The sequence below is a fragment of the Cnephaeus nilssonii genome (genome assembly GCF_951640355.1).
Source record: "Cnephaeus nilssonii genome assembly, chromosome: 5".
NCBI lineage: Eukaryota > Metazoa > Chordata > Mammalia > Chiroptera > Vespertilionidae > Cnephaeus > Cnephaeus nilssonii.
Window position 1 is genome coordinate 42,450,385 of NC_137076.1, and position 17,785 is coordinate 42,468,169.

General features: G+C 34.0%; 1 protein-coding gene across 1 annotated transcript in view; it reads left to right on the forward strand.

Annotated features, from left to right (window-relative positions):
- Positions 1 to 17,785, forward strand: part of SPOCK3 (SPARC (osteonectin), cwcv and kazal like domains proteoglycan 3) — a 354,386-nt gene that overhangs the window by 257,101 nt on the left and 79,500 nt on the right. The window contains exon 6 of the mRNA XM_079770309.1: positions 6,915 to 7,029. Within this exon, the coding sequence (XP_079626435.1) occupies positions 6,915 to 7,029 (115 nt within the window). The remainder of the gene's footprint in view (positions 1 to 6,914; positions 7,030 to 17,785) is intronic.

Genomic DNA, 17,785 nt, shown 5'->3' on the forward strand with positions numbered 1-17,785 from the left:
CTCTGTTCTACAAGCAACTCTGTTCTACAGGGCAAATTTAAATTACAGATTTTGGGGACATGTAGGCATTTAAGCTCACAATAATGGTGAGCCCCAAATCCTAAGCTCAGTGTAGTGCATGAAGCTCCTGCTCGAAGCTTCCAATCTCCCAGCTGAGTAATCCTCACATGATAAAGATTAGTCAGAAGCCAGGTACTCTCAGCAAGCGAGTGTGACCCCACATCTAGGAAGGAAGCCCAGTCCTGCTCTCCAAGTCTTACTATGGTTCTGTATCTGCAGGAGCACTGATATACAGGGATTTTTGTGTTTTTACTATTATAAAGAATATTCCTATCAGTTCTATTCTAGACCCACCATCTTCCCTCATTACCTTCAGCTCAATTTAGAGAGTAGAAATTGCAAATTATATTTCCACTCTACAACGTAAGTGGAGGTGATTTCATTACAAAGTATAGCAGACCCAGGAGCTGGGGGATGGATTGAGACAGAGGGTATCCAAATGAAGACTTCAGGCAAATGACATAATAGTACTAGGGTATAATTTTAGAAAGTATGTCTTATTACACAATGGGACCAATTTTGAATAATTATTTTATTAGAATTCAAACTCTGAACTTGTCAATTTGTCTAGAAATCCTAAGCAGAGTATTTAAAGCTGTATACACACACACACACACACACAAAAAAAAAAACCAACACAAAAAAAAACACACACACAAAAAAACAAAGGAACCGATGAAGAACTATGGAAAAATAGATTTGCTTGAAAAAATATTGAGACTTTTGCAATTTTCATGAGAAGTATTTTTGAAATATTATCTGTGTTTTATTTTCCTGTTAAGAAAAGTGATTGACTTATTTAAGAAGTGACTTAATCTTTCTTTTTCAAAGAACCAATCTATTTTGAATTCTTTTAAATTCAGCAATGCCAGAAAAATCAAAACATAAGTCTGTTTAAGGTTAATTGGAGAGGTAATCACTCCTGAAATTGACACAAAGGATGAAGGTCTTTGTTTCTTTACTTCAGGCAAAGTCTATTTTGATTATATTGTCAGGCTTTAGTAATAACTAAGAATTGTTCTCTGATACAACATCTGTGTTAGACCATGGATATATTTGTCACTGTCCTGTGTAAATTGTATACTGCATTTGCTGAGCAGAAGTCAATAAGTAATACTAATGTCTTAGAACTCAGCTGGGCATCTGTAACATAAATGCCCTGCGGACAACATGTTGGGTGATTTTGAACACTTGATTCTATCATTTTTAGTCATGGAGTGCTTGCCAATTGAACTGAATAATGGTGAATTCCTAGGCATAACATTAATTATAAGAAATATCGATGTGCGTGCATGCGTGTGTGTGTTTGTGTGTGTTTAGGGAAGGAAAACAGAAAGCTTATCATTTTATACTGGCACCAGAGACAATACTTAATTGTTTGGTGTGGGGCCCTGTGAATCTGAATTTTACAAGCTCCCTGCATGATTTTTACACGTGCCATGTTTGAGAAGAACTGTTGCTTTTGAAATTTTAAATATGAGAGTTTTAAAAAATATAAAATAGAACAACAAGTTTAGCATTAAAGAAGAAACATTTACCTTTTATTGCAACTTGAGAAAATTCCATTTTAAGTTTCAGCATTGTCCTATTATTTGTTCATTTTTAACTGTTTTCCATATTTGAGGTATTCTGTTACTTTCTTTTAACAATAGTTCCTGATTCTAGTAGATATATGTACTTTTTGAAAGATAGAAAATTTCTTACACATCACCATTTTGATGTGTTACCTCTATTTGTATTGGGTGTTTAATGGTCCTGTCTACCTTCTCTTGAATACTCTGTCTGAGCTGAGATAATTTTATGTTGGAAGATCAACAGTCAGAAATAAATGTGCACTGTTTCTGTTTGAACTGCTTTTCAAAAAAAGCTACATTTTGATTTTGCTTGGTTATGCCAACTTGATCAAGATTAAAACTCCAGCGTATTATCAGAATCACTGGGATAAGCTCTTATTAAACCACTGAGCATCAAAAGAAATAATGTGAGTTAACTTTATCATAAAAACTCAGATTTGAAAAGAACTCAATAGGACATCTAGGACAAACTTCTATACAACATGCAAGTCCCTGATAAGATATCATGTTCTGTGAGATAAATGTCTATTTTTGAAAGATGTTCTAATTGTCAGAAAACCTTTTCTCTCCTTACATTGATTTGGCTTCCAACACTCTCTAATTTACCCCCTCAGGGACATATCAATGCGCAAACTAGATACTCTATTTTCTTTAGTTGTTGGAAAAATATGAATTTCTGAATTTTTCATTTAAAATGTAACAAGAAGCTAAAAGACATTTTTCAAAGCAGACTAAGGGCATAATATTTTATAACTTTTATAAAACTGTATTCCTGGTTTTCAGATGCATTTTACACATTCATTTAGATACAAACTTTTTTTATATAGCACACCTTCATTGAGTATACTAGTAGGCCATGCAATGTTTCATGGAAACCCAGCCCTTTAATTTGTCTTAATATTTGATCATATTAAGTCATATTTAATAAAATTATATAGTTATGATATTAATATACTTGAACTGATTTTAGGGGCCAAAAAGTGGTAAGCATAAAACTCATCTGACAAAAATGAGAAAGTTTGGAAATATTAATTCAGTCCCTGGCCAGTGTGGCTCAATTGGTTGGAGCTTCGTCCTGTGCACCAAAAGGTCCCGGTTCAATTCCCGGTCAGGGCACATTGCCGATTCAATTCATCCTACAGGAGGCAGCAGAGCAATGTTTCTCTCTTTCTCTCTCTTCCTCTCTCTCTAAGATCAATAAAAAACAAAAAACTAATTCAGGAGAAATTAATTAATATGCTCCTCTACTGTAAATATTACATGTTTGGGTTAAATATTATTACCAAGTAAATGTGAAATATGATATTTTTTCAGTTGAATTTGAAAAATTAGAAATAATCACTGAATTATAATGTTTAAATATTTCTTAGAAAATATTGAGTAAAAATAAATTATAATTATTTTGTTATTTAATCCTGGATTTACTTTATCCTCTGAATATTGGATGTGCATGAAATATAATATGTTGAATAATTTAGTGTTTTTTTAATTTACTAATTCATTATTAATATATTTAAATGCATACATATAGGTAAGAAAATAATCATGTATAGTGATTCATCATTTGTTTTCAAAAAGGAAGAAGAAAATTATATTTAAACATGAAAACTATGTGCCATTTCTATAAAAGTATTCTTATAACAAACTAACTATAAACCTTGCAGAGATTTATTATGTTCTCAGCTTTGGCCTATGTGGACTACTGTCAAGAAGCTCTGAGCAGGGTGATCAGATTTTATGTTAATTCAACTAGAGAAGCCAGGTGGCTGAACCAGAATTGAGTTTTATTTCCCAAATCCCCTTTGCATAGGCTGCCACTCGGAGAGTACAGCAAACAGACCAGCCTGCAATTACTGTTAAGGGAATGAAAGAAAAACCCTGAATGTTTCAAATAGGCACCCATAACCTCTTTCCATCCTGTTAATTCCCCAGGAACCAGCTGAGAGAGTATGTTCCCTTTCTGGATACAGAGATATTCATTGACTAAGCTGCTGTACTAAGGTGAGGGAGGTAGACTCTGAAATAGTTTTCAGTAGAATTTTTGCAGAGATCATCCCAATGCTTGCAAATATCAGATGCTTGTGGACAATAAGGAACATGGGAGGGTCATTATATATCTTGCCTGTCAGCCCACTATTGAATAGTTTTTTGATAAAAGTTTTCACAGTTGTCCAACCACAGATAGTCCCAAAAGTGAAACATATGACACTGATTAGTGACAAAGAACACAAGGATGTGGCCAGATGGAACTGGAATAGCAGCAGCAGAATCTGAAAAGTGTCAAGAGAGACTTAAAGCTTAAATTGATTCTCTGGGTTTGTGGAGCCCCAAAGTAGGGAGTGTGATGAAATTTGCTGGGTGGCTTATAAATCAGTCCATTGGTTTAACTGATATAAAGGACCAAGTAGAAGAACATACTCTTTCTAATGCCCAAAGAATCTATGTAGGAGCTAGGACTAATCTTTTGATGATCAGCAGAGTAATGGATAAAACTGCTTAATACAGTGATTGACACATAGTGGTGACCCAAAGAAAGTAGTCGTTTATAAATTGTGTATTTTGTAGTTATAGCTGATTTGTATTTTTGGTTGTTCGGCATAATGAACTTATAGCTGATAATTTATTTGTACCATTGGGTTTATTTTATATGTACTACTTTAGTGAATGCCCAAGTAAACATTCCTAAAGAAATAGGAAAGAGATCTTGAGAGTCGAGTTAATCTATTCATTATATTTCAGTGGACCAGTGCCTAAATATGAGCTGCTCAATCTAGAAATGAGTGACATCTGAGGTCAGATAACGCTTTATTTTGGGGAGCTCATCTGCGCATTGTAAGATGTTTAGCAGCACTTTTTACCTCTATCTAGTAGACACCAGCAGATCTCTAGTTGTAATAACCAAAAATGTCTCCAGATGTCCCCTAGCTGAGAACTTCTGATTTAAGCCATCTACCATGGCCATGGTGAGTCCCTGGCCATGAAAACCTGTAACAGTAGACTTTCCAGTGTTTGCTGACACTGATTGTTGGGGTCTTTTCTGTGGACAGCCCAAATCTCTCCTATTTAGGTCATATTTTCTTCATTGTTATTAAAGCAAATGACTTTAACTTACTTTTGCTGATAAGTGTCAACTTGTACTATTGAAAAATCATTCTGCAGGCTTGCTTTTCACAATAACTCATAACTTAAGTACCCAGGTTCTTAATCAGGAATGCATTAATCATGTCTTTCTCTACTGTATTTGCATTTTGGGGTAATTATAGACTAATGAGTATGCCCTTTATGTGATATTTTGCTTCACTTATACCTTTATAAATATTTCAGTTTTGTGATAATTAAGTAAATTGAACATTATTAATTGGAAATGCAATCAGTGGATATAGCTAAAATTTCTAAAATACTACTTTTGATATCCTATTATTCATTGAATAATATTCTTCAAAAATACTTTTTTTCAAAATCAGTCCATGAGTAAATAAAACTAGTTTTCTGACTGCAGAAAGCTAAACTCATACAACTATACACATGGTGTGTATTTGCTATACATCTGATTTTGTTGCTCTCTACAGAAACACATAACAAAAGTGTTCAGTAGAATCATTCTGAAGAAAAGTTGTTTCACTTATGAAGTAATATTTTTGCAGAGCTATAACTTCATCGTATGCAAATCTTAAAGACAGCTTTGACATTTTGAATTTATAATTATGTCAAAGAAAATTAGCCAAAGGGTAAAAGTTGATGATAATGAAATAAAATTTTTATAAAGATTGTGCTTTTTTTCTTTTTAATTATTTGTTTAATAACATTATAAACAATCAATGATCAACTTTTGAGCAAAAAATTATTCCTCTATTTAATAAATTAATAGATCATGTATTTTTGCTGTTCAAGTATTTCTTGAACTTTCATTTTCTTGGAATAAAAATATCACTGCTAAAAATTAACCACATTTAAAATGTGAATGAGTATAGAATAACAGCTTTGAAGGGAGTTAACATTTTCAAATTTAATATTAGCTACAATTAATATTGACTTTTGACTTTATCTGCTCATATGCCACTTATAATTGCTGCTGAACTTCTCTTAAATTATGTCATGAGTCATAATTTTATTATGACCAAATACAGGCTCCTGAAATATGAAGTTAAAAGAATTTACAGGAAAGAATATTAAATTTGAAGTCTCAAAGATTTATGTAACTTATTTGGCTTTCACTAAAGCCCTCACAATTTCTTAACTATGTTTACTTTTGATTAGCTATAGGGGATTATTAATTACATTTAAAATTTATTGTGACTTTACATGACAAGATCATTTTTTTAATTATTGAAATATTAAATAATAAAAAATGATACCTTTGAAATAATTTATTCCTCCAAAAAGGCCCAGTAAGCCATTGCAAATATATTTCAAGTGCAATAATTTTTAATCATTTGTTGTAGAGCTAATTAAGAATTTTGCCAGGGAGAGTTATTTGACAAAGAAAAAAAAAACAAAACATGCTGCACAGATGTGAGTAATCTGATTAGTCATTGGGTGGATTCAGTGCTCTTGGTATCAGCTGAAGCTGAATTAAATTAGTCACTGGTGCATTTGTCGATGCTAGCCAGAAAGTCTGCAGTATTTCTTCTTAAAATAATTTGTACTGAGTAAATTATGGGGGTAGCCACTAAAGAAATCACATTACTTTAGAATTAGCGAGATCAATTTCTTTTAGGGGAGGAAGATAGTTACTGCCTCTTTAAAATATGGAGTAGTTTTATAATTTTTAAAATCATATCAAATGTGCATTTATAAAATATTATCTTAAGATTGATTTATGAATAATGTGGTTTAGAATACTAACAAAGAGTAATGTTTACAAAGAAAATCAAACCAAACCAAACTAAACTAAAAAAAAAAATCTTTATGTGCCTTAGTAATTTTGATCATTTATCTTTAATTTTATTCAGCTTTGTTAACATTTACTGAGGAGAGCATGGCTCATGGTTGCTACTGCTGTTTGATTCTTGAAACACTGTAGTTTAGGTGTTATCCCAATTATTCATATGGGAAAATTGAGGCTGAAAACATTTAAAATACTAGCCCCAAATGTCACATTTAAGAAGAGACACTATTAAGATTTTAGCTCAGGTGTAATGCTCTTTGTTCTATTCCATTCATTTATCTTTCCCCATAGCATACATGATAGAATCACAAGCATACTGTTGTCACTTTCTCAATGTTTTACTGTTTAATTAAATATATTTGAATGACTATTTTTTCTCTCTTCTTATACAGTGCAAACTAGAATATCAGGCCTGTGTCTTAGGAAAACAGATCTCGGTCAGATGTGAAGGCCATTGTCCATGTCCTTCAGATAAGTCAACGAGTACAAGCAGAAATGTAAAGAGAGGTAAGTGATGAAAACTTCTTTATATTTTTACTTGTTATCTCTACTAAAATGTTTTGTAGTAAATGTCATTATGCATGATGTATACAATGAAGCTTAATTTTATACATGTATTGAGCAGTAATTATATTGTAAGTGAACTTTTCCCCTTTAGCCTCAATTATTATAGCAAGTAATGTTTTCCTATAGATCTACATTTATCTTAATTGTAATAGTTATATGCTTCTTTCCTACATGTTTACCATATATAAGAAATCTAAAGCAATTCCTTCTATGAATTGTTGTGTCAGAAAAGTGTTTTACATCCATTTTTACCCCCATTTTGGAGCAAGCAACTGATTAGTGGTAACATAGTAAGTGATAGTTTGGTTCACTGTGGAACTGGTCAGACAATTAGTACTAACCTTTTTAATTAAAATTTATACCCCATATAGAGTGTGAATGTGTGTATAAGATGGCCTACTAAATAATTTCATAAATTAAACTTTCTTTTGATTATGTCTAATGTTTTGAATCTTTATTTTTATTGGTTCAATGTCTAATAAAATAATGAAATATAATGAATCCATTATGTGTTACAGTATATAATTCAACTTTTCATTGATTATTTATTGTGGTTGGAATGGTAATGTTTTTATATTTAAGATATTATTTATGCATTTGAAAATATCTCTATAGCTGCTAGTTTTAGTTCTTTGCATCTATAGACAAAGAAGACAATTTAAAGCATTTTTTTGAGTCAAAGACTATTTTAGAGAACATTAATACTACATTTGTCACATATTTTATAACCATCTGTATCATGTAATATAAAAATTATTATCCTTGGACCTTAATGAAAATAATTCATTTTCTCCTTTTTAAAAAATATCAATAACAGATATGCATATAAAATATTTATTGTAAAATATGTATTTTCTTAAACATGGTATACTTGATATTCTATATTATAATGTCTCACAATGAATATTTTATTACAGATACAACTTATGAACTTCAATTATGCCACTTATATTTGTCTTTACTTAATAAGTAATATTTTAGATAAAATTTAGAATTTAAAAACTGTTACAGCATTGCTTTTAGTAAAGTGAATGGTTGATTGTATTATTAAAAGTAAATTAATTGATTTGCAAATTAATTTCAAGCTAGTGTTTAGATATTATGCAATATGCAGAAAGACACCAACTGGTGGAAGAAAGCTGTCTTCCAGAAGTCTCACCCTTGTTGCCTCACCCCAGCCTAGAGTCAATTTCAGAGTGATTCTTCCTGGACTTCCTACCCCCATCTCACAATCCACTTGCTCTAGCATAGCTCAAATGAGGATGTTCAGGCATGACCTTGAATATGTTAATCAGTCCCCTTATAATTAAAAGTAATTATCATTTTATTTTAATTGAAGTATTCAATATCTCTTGCATCCCTCATCTCCATTCCCTATTTACATAATTGAATACATTTTCCTCAGCAAATCACTCTTAATTTTGAAGTAAATCCTACCTTGGTGTTCAATATCCATGTCTTATTGTTTTCATTGGAAGCTATAAAAACATTTGGGTAGTAGTCATAATAAGTGTATACCTATAATACATCACAACCCTGCACTAAAATTCCTCTTAAATAAGACTTCTTGCTTTTTTAAACTCATTTTTGAATAAGAAGATATATTTGATGTTGTATTAATTTAGCATAAGCTTCCACAAACTACAAAATGAACTCAGTATCCATTAAAGAGGATCCCTTGTGAATAAACAATAATTATGTTTTGTGTTGCTCAAAATCTCTGTACAATGTTTATTTTAATATGTCAAGAAGAACACTTCACTTAAAAATCATATCATCAGGGGATAAGGATCATTTGTGTTCAATTGAGCGTAGAAAGAAAGGCAAGAAGAATTTAAACTAATCCTGCTCTGATGGATTGTCAGGGCAAAACAAGTACAGAATAATGCTAGCTACTGTGGAAAAACAGTACAGAAAACTGTGAATGTCATTTCTGCACAGTACCAAAGTCCAAGAGAAAAGGGAAATGTAAAACCTAGTTCCATATCATTTCTAATCTTTCAATTGTCATTTACATTAGAAGCTTGCCTTCAGTAGACTGTGTAGTACAGGAAATTCAATTTAATGGCACCTCTGTTCTAGAAAAAGGGAGACAAACTACAAAAATGAAATATTTCTTGAATCTTTCTGACTTCCTACATTTGAGCTCAAATTGACACCATAGTAAGTCTTGACTGTGTTAACAGCTGAATGAATTCTTTAAAGTGATTTGAAATATATTACAACTAATAAAAGTACATTTTCTTTATATACTGGGAGAAACCAATGTTTTCCTTTGTTCTCCTAATGTATTCAGTAATGGATGTTATCTCAGTATTTATCGTCTAAATGTCCCCTTACCATCATTTTATCTTCACATAAATTGATCCAAATATATATGTTCAAGTAACCCAAATAAAGATAATAGGCACTTTACATTTTTTAAATTCTAGATTCTGAGTTTACATAAGTAGATAAGCATACTCCTCTTAAATTAGTAAATTAACTCTACAGTTTTCTGCTTTTTGAACTCATAAAAATCAAGATTACAAAGGCCAGCACTTCTAGGTCCCTTTAGTGTATTATTTCTTTCCATTACAAAGAATTGTTGTTTGATCACAAATGCAGAATTATCGTTTGAAAGATTAATCTACTTTATCCAAGAATTATTGACATTTTAGATGATTTCCAAAGCCCCATATACATTTTATGTAGTTAGGTTAATATGAGATTCATAGGTGTGAACATGGACTATGGACAAACCACTTTCCATGTATTTTGTATATTGTTTTGCTACATTTTGTTTTTGGTGGCAAAGTTATACTCAGAGACTGTTGTCTTTGCCAGCAATTTATTTACCACAGGTTCACAGTGGGGATTATAATAATTCATAAGCCACTAGCATACAGGATAATATCTCTTAATAAGCCAAGAAAGGAAAAAAAAACATATTCCATGCAAATGACAAATTTAATTGTACAGTCATTCCAGGCAAGAGCAGATAAAGAAATAAAAGTCCCGCCCTGTCCAGTGTGGTTCAGTTGGTTGAGTGTCTTCCCATGCACCAAAAGGTTGCTGGTTAGCACATGCCCAGGTTGTGGGCTTCATCCCCTTTAGGGGGCATGCAGGAGGCAGCCGATTGATGTTTCACTCACATCAGTGTTTCTGTTTCCCTCCCTCTTGCTTTCTCTCTCTCTAAAAATCCATAAAAAAAATATATATATTTTTTTTTATAAAAGAAAGTCCAAATTTAACAAAAGTGTACCTTTTTACTAGTATATAAGTTTGGTTTCTTGGGAGAAGTCTTGACCAACCATGAGTTGACATTCTCCTGTCAGTGCAAAAACGAAAGCCCCTCATTGCTGGAGCACATTGCTGGGGAAAGGAAGATGATGGTGTTGCTGAACATGATGGGCTGCTCTGAGGATTATGACTCCAGAGACCGTGACATGGTTGAGCACCCCTGCCAACAGTCACCTTGGACAAGTCAGGAGCAAATATCTCAAGATCTTCAGAGAACTACTTAGGTCAGCAAAGTGTGCCTTGCCCAGACTGAAACTCTCAAATAGTCTTCACAAACTCTCAGTATTTATCGTCTAAATGTCCCCTTACCATCATTTTATCTTCACATGTTCTTATCAGTAAGTCTCCAATGGGGCCCCTCAGCATTGCTGAGTGCTTATAAAGATTAACAGATGAGATGGTAATAACATCCTGACTCAACTTACTTCATTCCCACATCAAAACAACTTTACTTATAAAAAAAAACAAAACACAAAACTTTTTGTCCTTGTCATACACAAGTGGATTGAAACAGCTTCACTTGAGCCCTGGCTGGGAGGTTTAGTTGGTTGTCCCATACACCACAAGGGTGCAGGTTTGATTCCCAATCAGGGCACATAACTAGGTTGTGGGTTTGAACCTCAGCTAAGGCACATCCAGGAAGCAACTGATATTTCTCTCTCACATCAATGTGTGTGTGTGTGTGTGTGTGTGTGTGTGTGTGTGTGTGTGTGTGTATTGCAATCCTAAATCTAGAAAGAACTTTCAGGGCCAAAGATGAAGAAGAGCATTGGAAAGGACCTTAGACAATATTTATTTTGCACTTAATATCTAAACTCAAAGGAGACTACCCTAGACATATCTTAAATGGTCTACATAGCAGTGGTTGATGATCACAGTAAACTTTGACCTATGGTATATCTTAAATGCTCTATTAAGTTATTCATTTGAATGACTAGATTCAGAAGTTTGTTTTCTGAGAACACATCAGATTATATGTTGAAAGGAGTTAAACAAGGACTATGTACAAATAGTTATTGGATGTGGCAAGAATTAAAACAATGCTATCTCCACTTTTATACCTGATAACATGCAACTTCACAAAATCCTATCTAAAAAAGAGTAATATGCAGATTGACCATCACTCCAACACACAATATGGCTGCCCCCATGTGGTCAAAGATCCTGCCCCTATGTGGACACAAGATGGCCACCACAAGATGGCCAGCAGGGGAGGGCAGTTGGGAGGCACCAGGCCTGCAGGGGAGGACAGTTAGGGGTGACCAGGCCGGCAGAGGAGGGAAGTTGGGGGCAAACAGGCTGGCAGGGGAGCAGTTAGACATCAATCAGGCTGGCATGGGAGTTGTTAGGGGGTGATCAGGCTGGCAAGCAGAAGCGGTTAGGGGCAATCAGGAAGGCAGGCAGGTGAGCAGTTGGGAGCCAGCAGTCCTGGATTGTGAGAGGGATCCCAGATTGGAGAGGGTGCAGGCTGGGCTGAGGGACACCCCTGCCCCCCGCGCCTCCGTGCATGAATTTCGTGCACCGGGCCTCTAGTCAAAATATAAAATTCTAACTAGAATTTATAGGAAAGATAGAAAAAATACCACAACAAATTCATGTAGAAAATAAAATACTTGTGTAAAATTTGAAATCGATCCAATAGCACCATAATAATAATAATAATAATAATAATAATAATAATAAGGTTTTCAGAGAAAATAAGCTTATCAGGACTTGACTGATGGGATTTAGGAAAGGAGAAGTCTCCAGGAGTCATTGACAACTCCTGAGAAAATTATGATGATAAAACCAAGATGGAAACATTGTTAAAAGATATAGTTTAGGTGGTAAAATTTTTAAATTCAGCAATGAACACTGTGTAATTAAGGTATTTGTGGCCCAAGTGTAGAAATATTTGTGCTTTCACATCTGAGAAAAAAGGTCTGGGTTGGAGTAAATACTGGAGATACACTGAGGTGCAAAAAGTGAGAAAAGTAGGGTAAGAGGTTTGCAAAAGACTATTAACCACAGACTCATTACAGGAAGAAGCATCTTGATGATGTTAAATGAGAAACAGGAAAGAACAGTGTCTCAGCTGCTGAGGAATAAATTCCAGCTTGAGAAAGATGGTGAATTTGACTCTTGTATTCAGGAGAAATGTTCTGTAATATGAACCCGAGAAATGACCTCAGACATTGGTAATTAGAATATCAGTAGTAATGGTAAAAAGAGCAACTTGAGCCTAATGGGAGTTAATGGAAATAATACAGACAAATTACTTAACATATATAATAGGAATTCAATAAAAGTTTGTTCCTTCTTCTACCTCTGCTCATCTCTCATTCCCAACATGTAATTTATTTCAGGCAAAATGGTGGGGTTGAGATGATAGTGATTAAGGCAGTAGGGGTATAAAGCAAGTAATTGATTCAATAAAATTTTTGGAAGCTAAACGGCCAGGACTTGACTATTGAATTTAGGAAAGAATATAATCCGTATTTGGAATATGAGAGAAAACAGTGGAAATAAAACATATCTACATCTATTATTTGCAAGTTATTTTCTTTACTCTTCAAAACATGTAAATATTGGTATACCAGTTGGACACTTGAGGAAACTAAAGGTCCTAGAGTTAAGAGATATTCCCAGCTTAAGAGAGTTACCAGATAGTCTTTCTGTCTTTTAAGCCCACATTCTCTTTCTTTCTAAGAATAAAGAGACTGATTTTAACCCAGTTTTGTCACCATGGTAAACTTTACTTTTATTTTTTGTATTACAAAAATATTTTTTTATTTTTTAGAAAAAAAATCCCCTTGAATTTTCTTCAAATAATAGTGATTAGCTTCATTTTTTTGCATGTATCTGTCAAATTTTCCCAACACCATTTATTGAAGAGACTGTCTTGACTCCATTGTATGCTCATGCCTCCTTTGTCAAATATTGATTGAGCATAATGGCTTGGGTCAATTTCTGGGTTCTCTGTTCTGTTCCATTGGTCTATATGTCTGTTCTTGTGCCAGTACCAGACAGTTTTGAGGACAGTGGCTTTTTAATACAGCTTGATATCTGGTATTGTAATTCCTCCAACTTTGTTCTTCTGTCTCAAGATTGCTGCAGCTATTCGGGGTCTTCCAGATGAATTTTTGGAGAGTTTGTTCTAGGTCTTTGAAGTATACCATTGGTATGTTAATGGGGATTGCATTGAATCTATAGATTGCTTTGGGTAGTATAGACATTTTAATGATGTTGATTCTGCCAATCCATATACCATACACAAAATTAAACTGAAAATGGATAAAGGACTTAAATGTAAGACAGAAAACAATAAATCTTAGAAGAAGCCATAGGCAGCAAAGTAGCAGACATTTGTTATAGCGATATCTTTATCAATACAGATCCTAGGACAATGGAAACTAAGGAGAAAATAAACAAATAGGAATACATCAAAATAAAAAGCTTTTGCACAGCAGAAGAAACCAACAAAACAACAAGAAACATATTTGCCAATGTTTTCTCTGATAAGGGTTTACTCTCAAAAATTTATAGGGAACTCATACAACTTAACAAAAGGAAGATAAACAATCCAATCAAAAAATGGGCAACAGACCTAAATAGACACTTTTCAAAAGATGACATACAGAAGGCCAAGAGACATATGAAAACATGCTCAAAGTCACTAATCATCTGAGAGATGCAAATCAAAACAACAATGAGGTACCATCTCACACCTGTCAGAATAGCTATCATCAACAAATCAACAAATGACAAATGCTGGCAAGGATGCGGAGAAAAAGGAACCCTCGTGCACTGCTGGTGGGAATGCAGACTGGTGCAGCCACTCTGGAAAATAGTAGGGCGTTTCCTCAAAAAATTAAAATTTGAATTTCCATTTGACTCAGTAATCCCACTTCTAGGAATATATCCTAAGAAACTAGAAACACCAATCAGAAAGGATATATGCACCCCTATGTTCATAGCAGCACAATTCACCATAGCTAATATTTGGAAACAGCCTAAATGCCCATCAGCAGATGAGTGGATTAGAAATCTATGATACATCTACAGGATGGAATACTACGCTGCTGTAAAATAGAAGGAATTCTTACCATTTGCAACAGCATGGATGGAACTGGAGAACATTATGCTAAGTGAAATATGCCAGAGAAAGATAAATATCATATGATCTCACTCATTTGTGGAATAGAATGAACAACATAAACTGATGAACAAAAATGGAACCAGAGTCATAGAAGCATCACACAGACCATCCAACCTATGAGGGAAGGCAGAGAGTGAGGCGGGTAAGAGATCAAGCAAAGGACTTGTATGCATGCATATGAGCATAACTAATGGACACAGACTCTGCCGGGGGGGAGCGGGGGGGGGGGGGTGGAGGGCATGTGCTGGGGGATGGGGGTGGCTGGGGAGAGGTCACTGGGGGAAAAAGGAGACTTATGTAATACTTTAAACAATAAGAATTTAAATTTAAAAAATAAGTAAACATAAAATAAATAAATAAATAAATAAGCTTTATTCAGGAAAAGGTTCATATGAGGTTACAACATTTCGGAAAAAAAGATTCCTAAGACTTCTTATATCACAATGCACAGCATATAGTAGGCACTCAATGAATATTTATGAATGTATGAATTAAACATAGTGTTGTAAATGTCCAATTAATAGTACAAAACTAACCAATTTTAAAATAAAGTTTGGAGCCAGAGTTTATGCATAAATAATAAAATAAAATAGTAGCAATTAAAATGATCCAATAAAGCTATAGAATTCAGCTGTAGAGGAAACTGGCATTAGCCCTAAGTCTTCCCCTCCCTCTCTCATTCTCACCCTTTCTCGCTCCCTCCCTCTTCCACCTCCTCCCTCCCTCCATTCCTCTGTGTCTATGGGTTATGCATATATGTTCTTTGGCTAATCTCTTCACCTTCTTCCAACCAGTTTCCTCCTCTTCCCTTCCCTCTGACAGCTATGAGTCTGTTCCATGTATTGATGCCTCTGTTTCTATTTTGTTTGTCAGTTTATTTTTTTCGTTATGAAATGGGAAATTTGGACTGGAACGCGAGATGTTCCCCTGGGCAGGATGGATCCTGGGCTCTTATCCCATGGAATATCAAGAATGAAACCATGGACTAAAGGTGATATAGCAAAGTTGGAAATTTATTGAGAAACAAGCACAGACTCCCATGTGGGGAGAGAGAGAATCCCATCAAGTCCCCTTTTCCATGGTTTATAAAGGCTGCAGTTTTTTGTGCCTCAATATCTCCTCTGATTGGTTACTTTTCCCCTTAGATTTGGTCAGTATAGCAACACCTGAGCTTAAGCCTCACATGAAGTGCCTGAGGTTCCCTCCTTCTTCTCCCTATTGTTCTCCAATTCCCTCTGGGCTTTCTTCCTCCCTCTGTTTTGTAAATGTGTACCTTTTGCCACTCCCAACTTCCCTTATCTTGTGGAAATGCTCCCCTATCTTATGGAAATGTAACTTCTGTTGCTCCTAGCTCCCTTGTTTTATGGAAATATATCCTTTGTAGCTCTGCAGCCCTGTGCTTTTTCTTTGGACCCCTTAATTTCTAAAATTTTCTAAAACTGCCTATTTCACCCCTAAACACTTCTTTCAGTTAGATTACACATACTAGTATAAGTGAGATCATGTGATACTTGTCTTTTTCTGACTGGCTTATTTTGCTTAGCATAATAATCTCCAGGCCCACCCATGCTGTCTCAAAGGGTAAGAGATACTTCTTTATTACAGCTACATAGTATTCCATTGGGTAAATGTACCACAGTGTTTTTATCCACTCATCTACTGATGGCAGTTGGGCTGTTTCCAGATCTTGGTTATTATGAATAACACTGCTATGAACATAGGCGTGCATATATTCTTTTGAATTGTAACTTTTAATACTACTCTGTATCCACAATTTTTTTGGATTCATTTTCTCTCATGTTGTCTCCTTTAGTTTTCTTGAATATATCATTTAATATTTTTTAAAAGGATGCATTGATGGTGGGCTTTTTGTGAACTTCAATATCAGAAAAGTATTTGTTTTTAGGAATAGTAAATAGTATAGCTGAAAAAATTCTCAAATAAAATATCATACTTCCTCAGAAATTAAAGGAATTGATCTTTTGCCTTCTAACTGCTATTGTTGTTAAGAATAATATCCTTTATATTATGTCAAATGTTATAATAACTGAAAAGAATATAATTAAAGCATTATACCAATAGTACTAACAGTATACATACAGACTATAAAAGTATATCTAACAGAAAATCCAAAGCTATATTAAATTAAAGAGGGATTGAAGTTCTTGCAAATGTAAATGCTGTAATAATATATAATTTTTACTTCTTAGTCTCTTAAAGATGCAATGATAGTACAGAAAAGTGGCATTATTATAAAAAACAGTGACTGTTATATTATCAATTAATCCCTATGTGTTATTACTGATTCACATACTGTAAGTATGATGGATATAAAAACTTTGTATATCAGTTACTCTTCTATCAGATAATTTTCTTATAGATTTTAGCCTCAAATAAATATAGCAAAGTTAAAGTATACAATTATCTGTTTATGAAAAATACTTTACGTTTAGACATATCAGCAAAACCTTTTGATGTTCTAGTCTGTACACACATTAAATATAACATATTGGTACAATTACTTAACTAGGTCAGGCAAAATAATTTTTATTAAAATTCTATAACTTTAGGCATTACTTCTTGCAATAAGGTATTAAATTTGCATTTGGCCTGATTTTCTGTCTGTTGTTCTGCATATATATCATGTACTAGATCAAGTTCTACAATTTACATTTCTAAAAATTGTGATCATTATAAAGTCTATTTAAAACCTAACTATCCAGGGAGTCAGTGGGTCCTCGTGCTTAACCTCACAGGTATTGTGGTTAGACATCCATATGCTTACATTAGTGATCCTGCCACTGAGTTGAAGTTTGACCTTGAAAAAAATAGCGAAACACTCTAATTTTTAGTCTCCTATTTTCTCATATCATTAAAATAAATCCACTGGGTTTGAAGACTAAATTGAAGTAGATAAAATGTCCTTCGCACAGTTCCTAAATTATCACTTCTATTCCTCAAGGATCTCTATTTTTTGAGGCTGTGGGATTTTTCCCTACTTGGAAGCCAACAAGTTAACCTACATAGTTTCTCAGATGCTGACAGCAAAGAGGCAACATCTAGATCATAGACAAAGGACTTGATTGCTCACAGCACAAGGTTCGTGCTCACATTTGTTCCCCTTGACCTCTAGTCCCACAGGAGAGATGTGGAGTGGGTACTGTGAACACAGTGGGTTTCAGCCCAAGTTTAGGAAACCCTGAGTGATAAGGAGGCTGGTAGCAAACATGCCCAACCTTTGCCCCAGAGGAAGACTTCATCTTGACATTCCTAGAG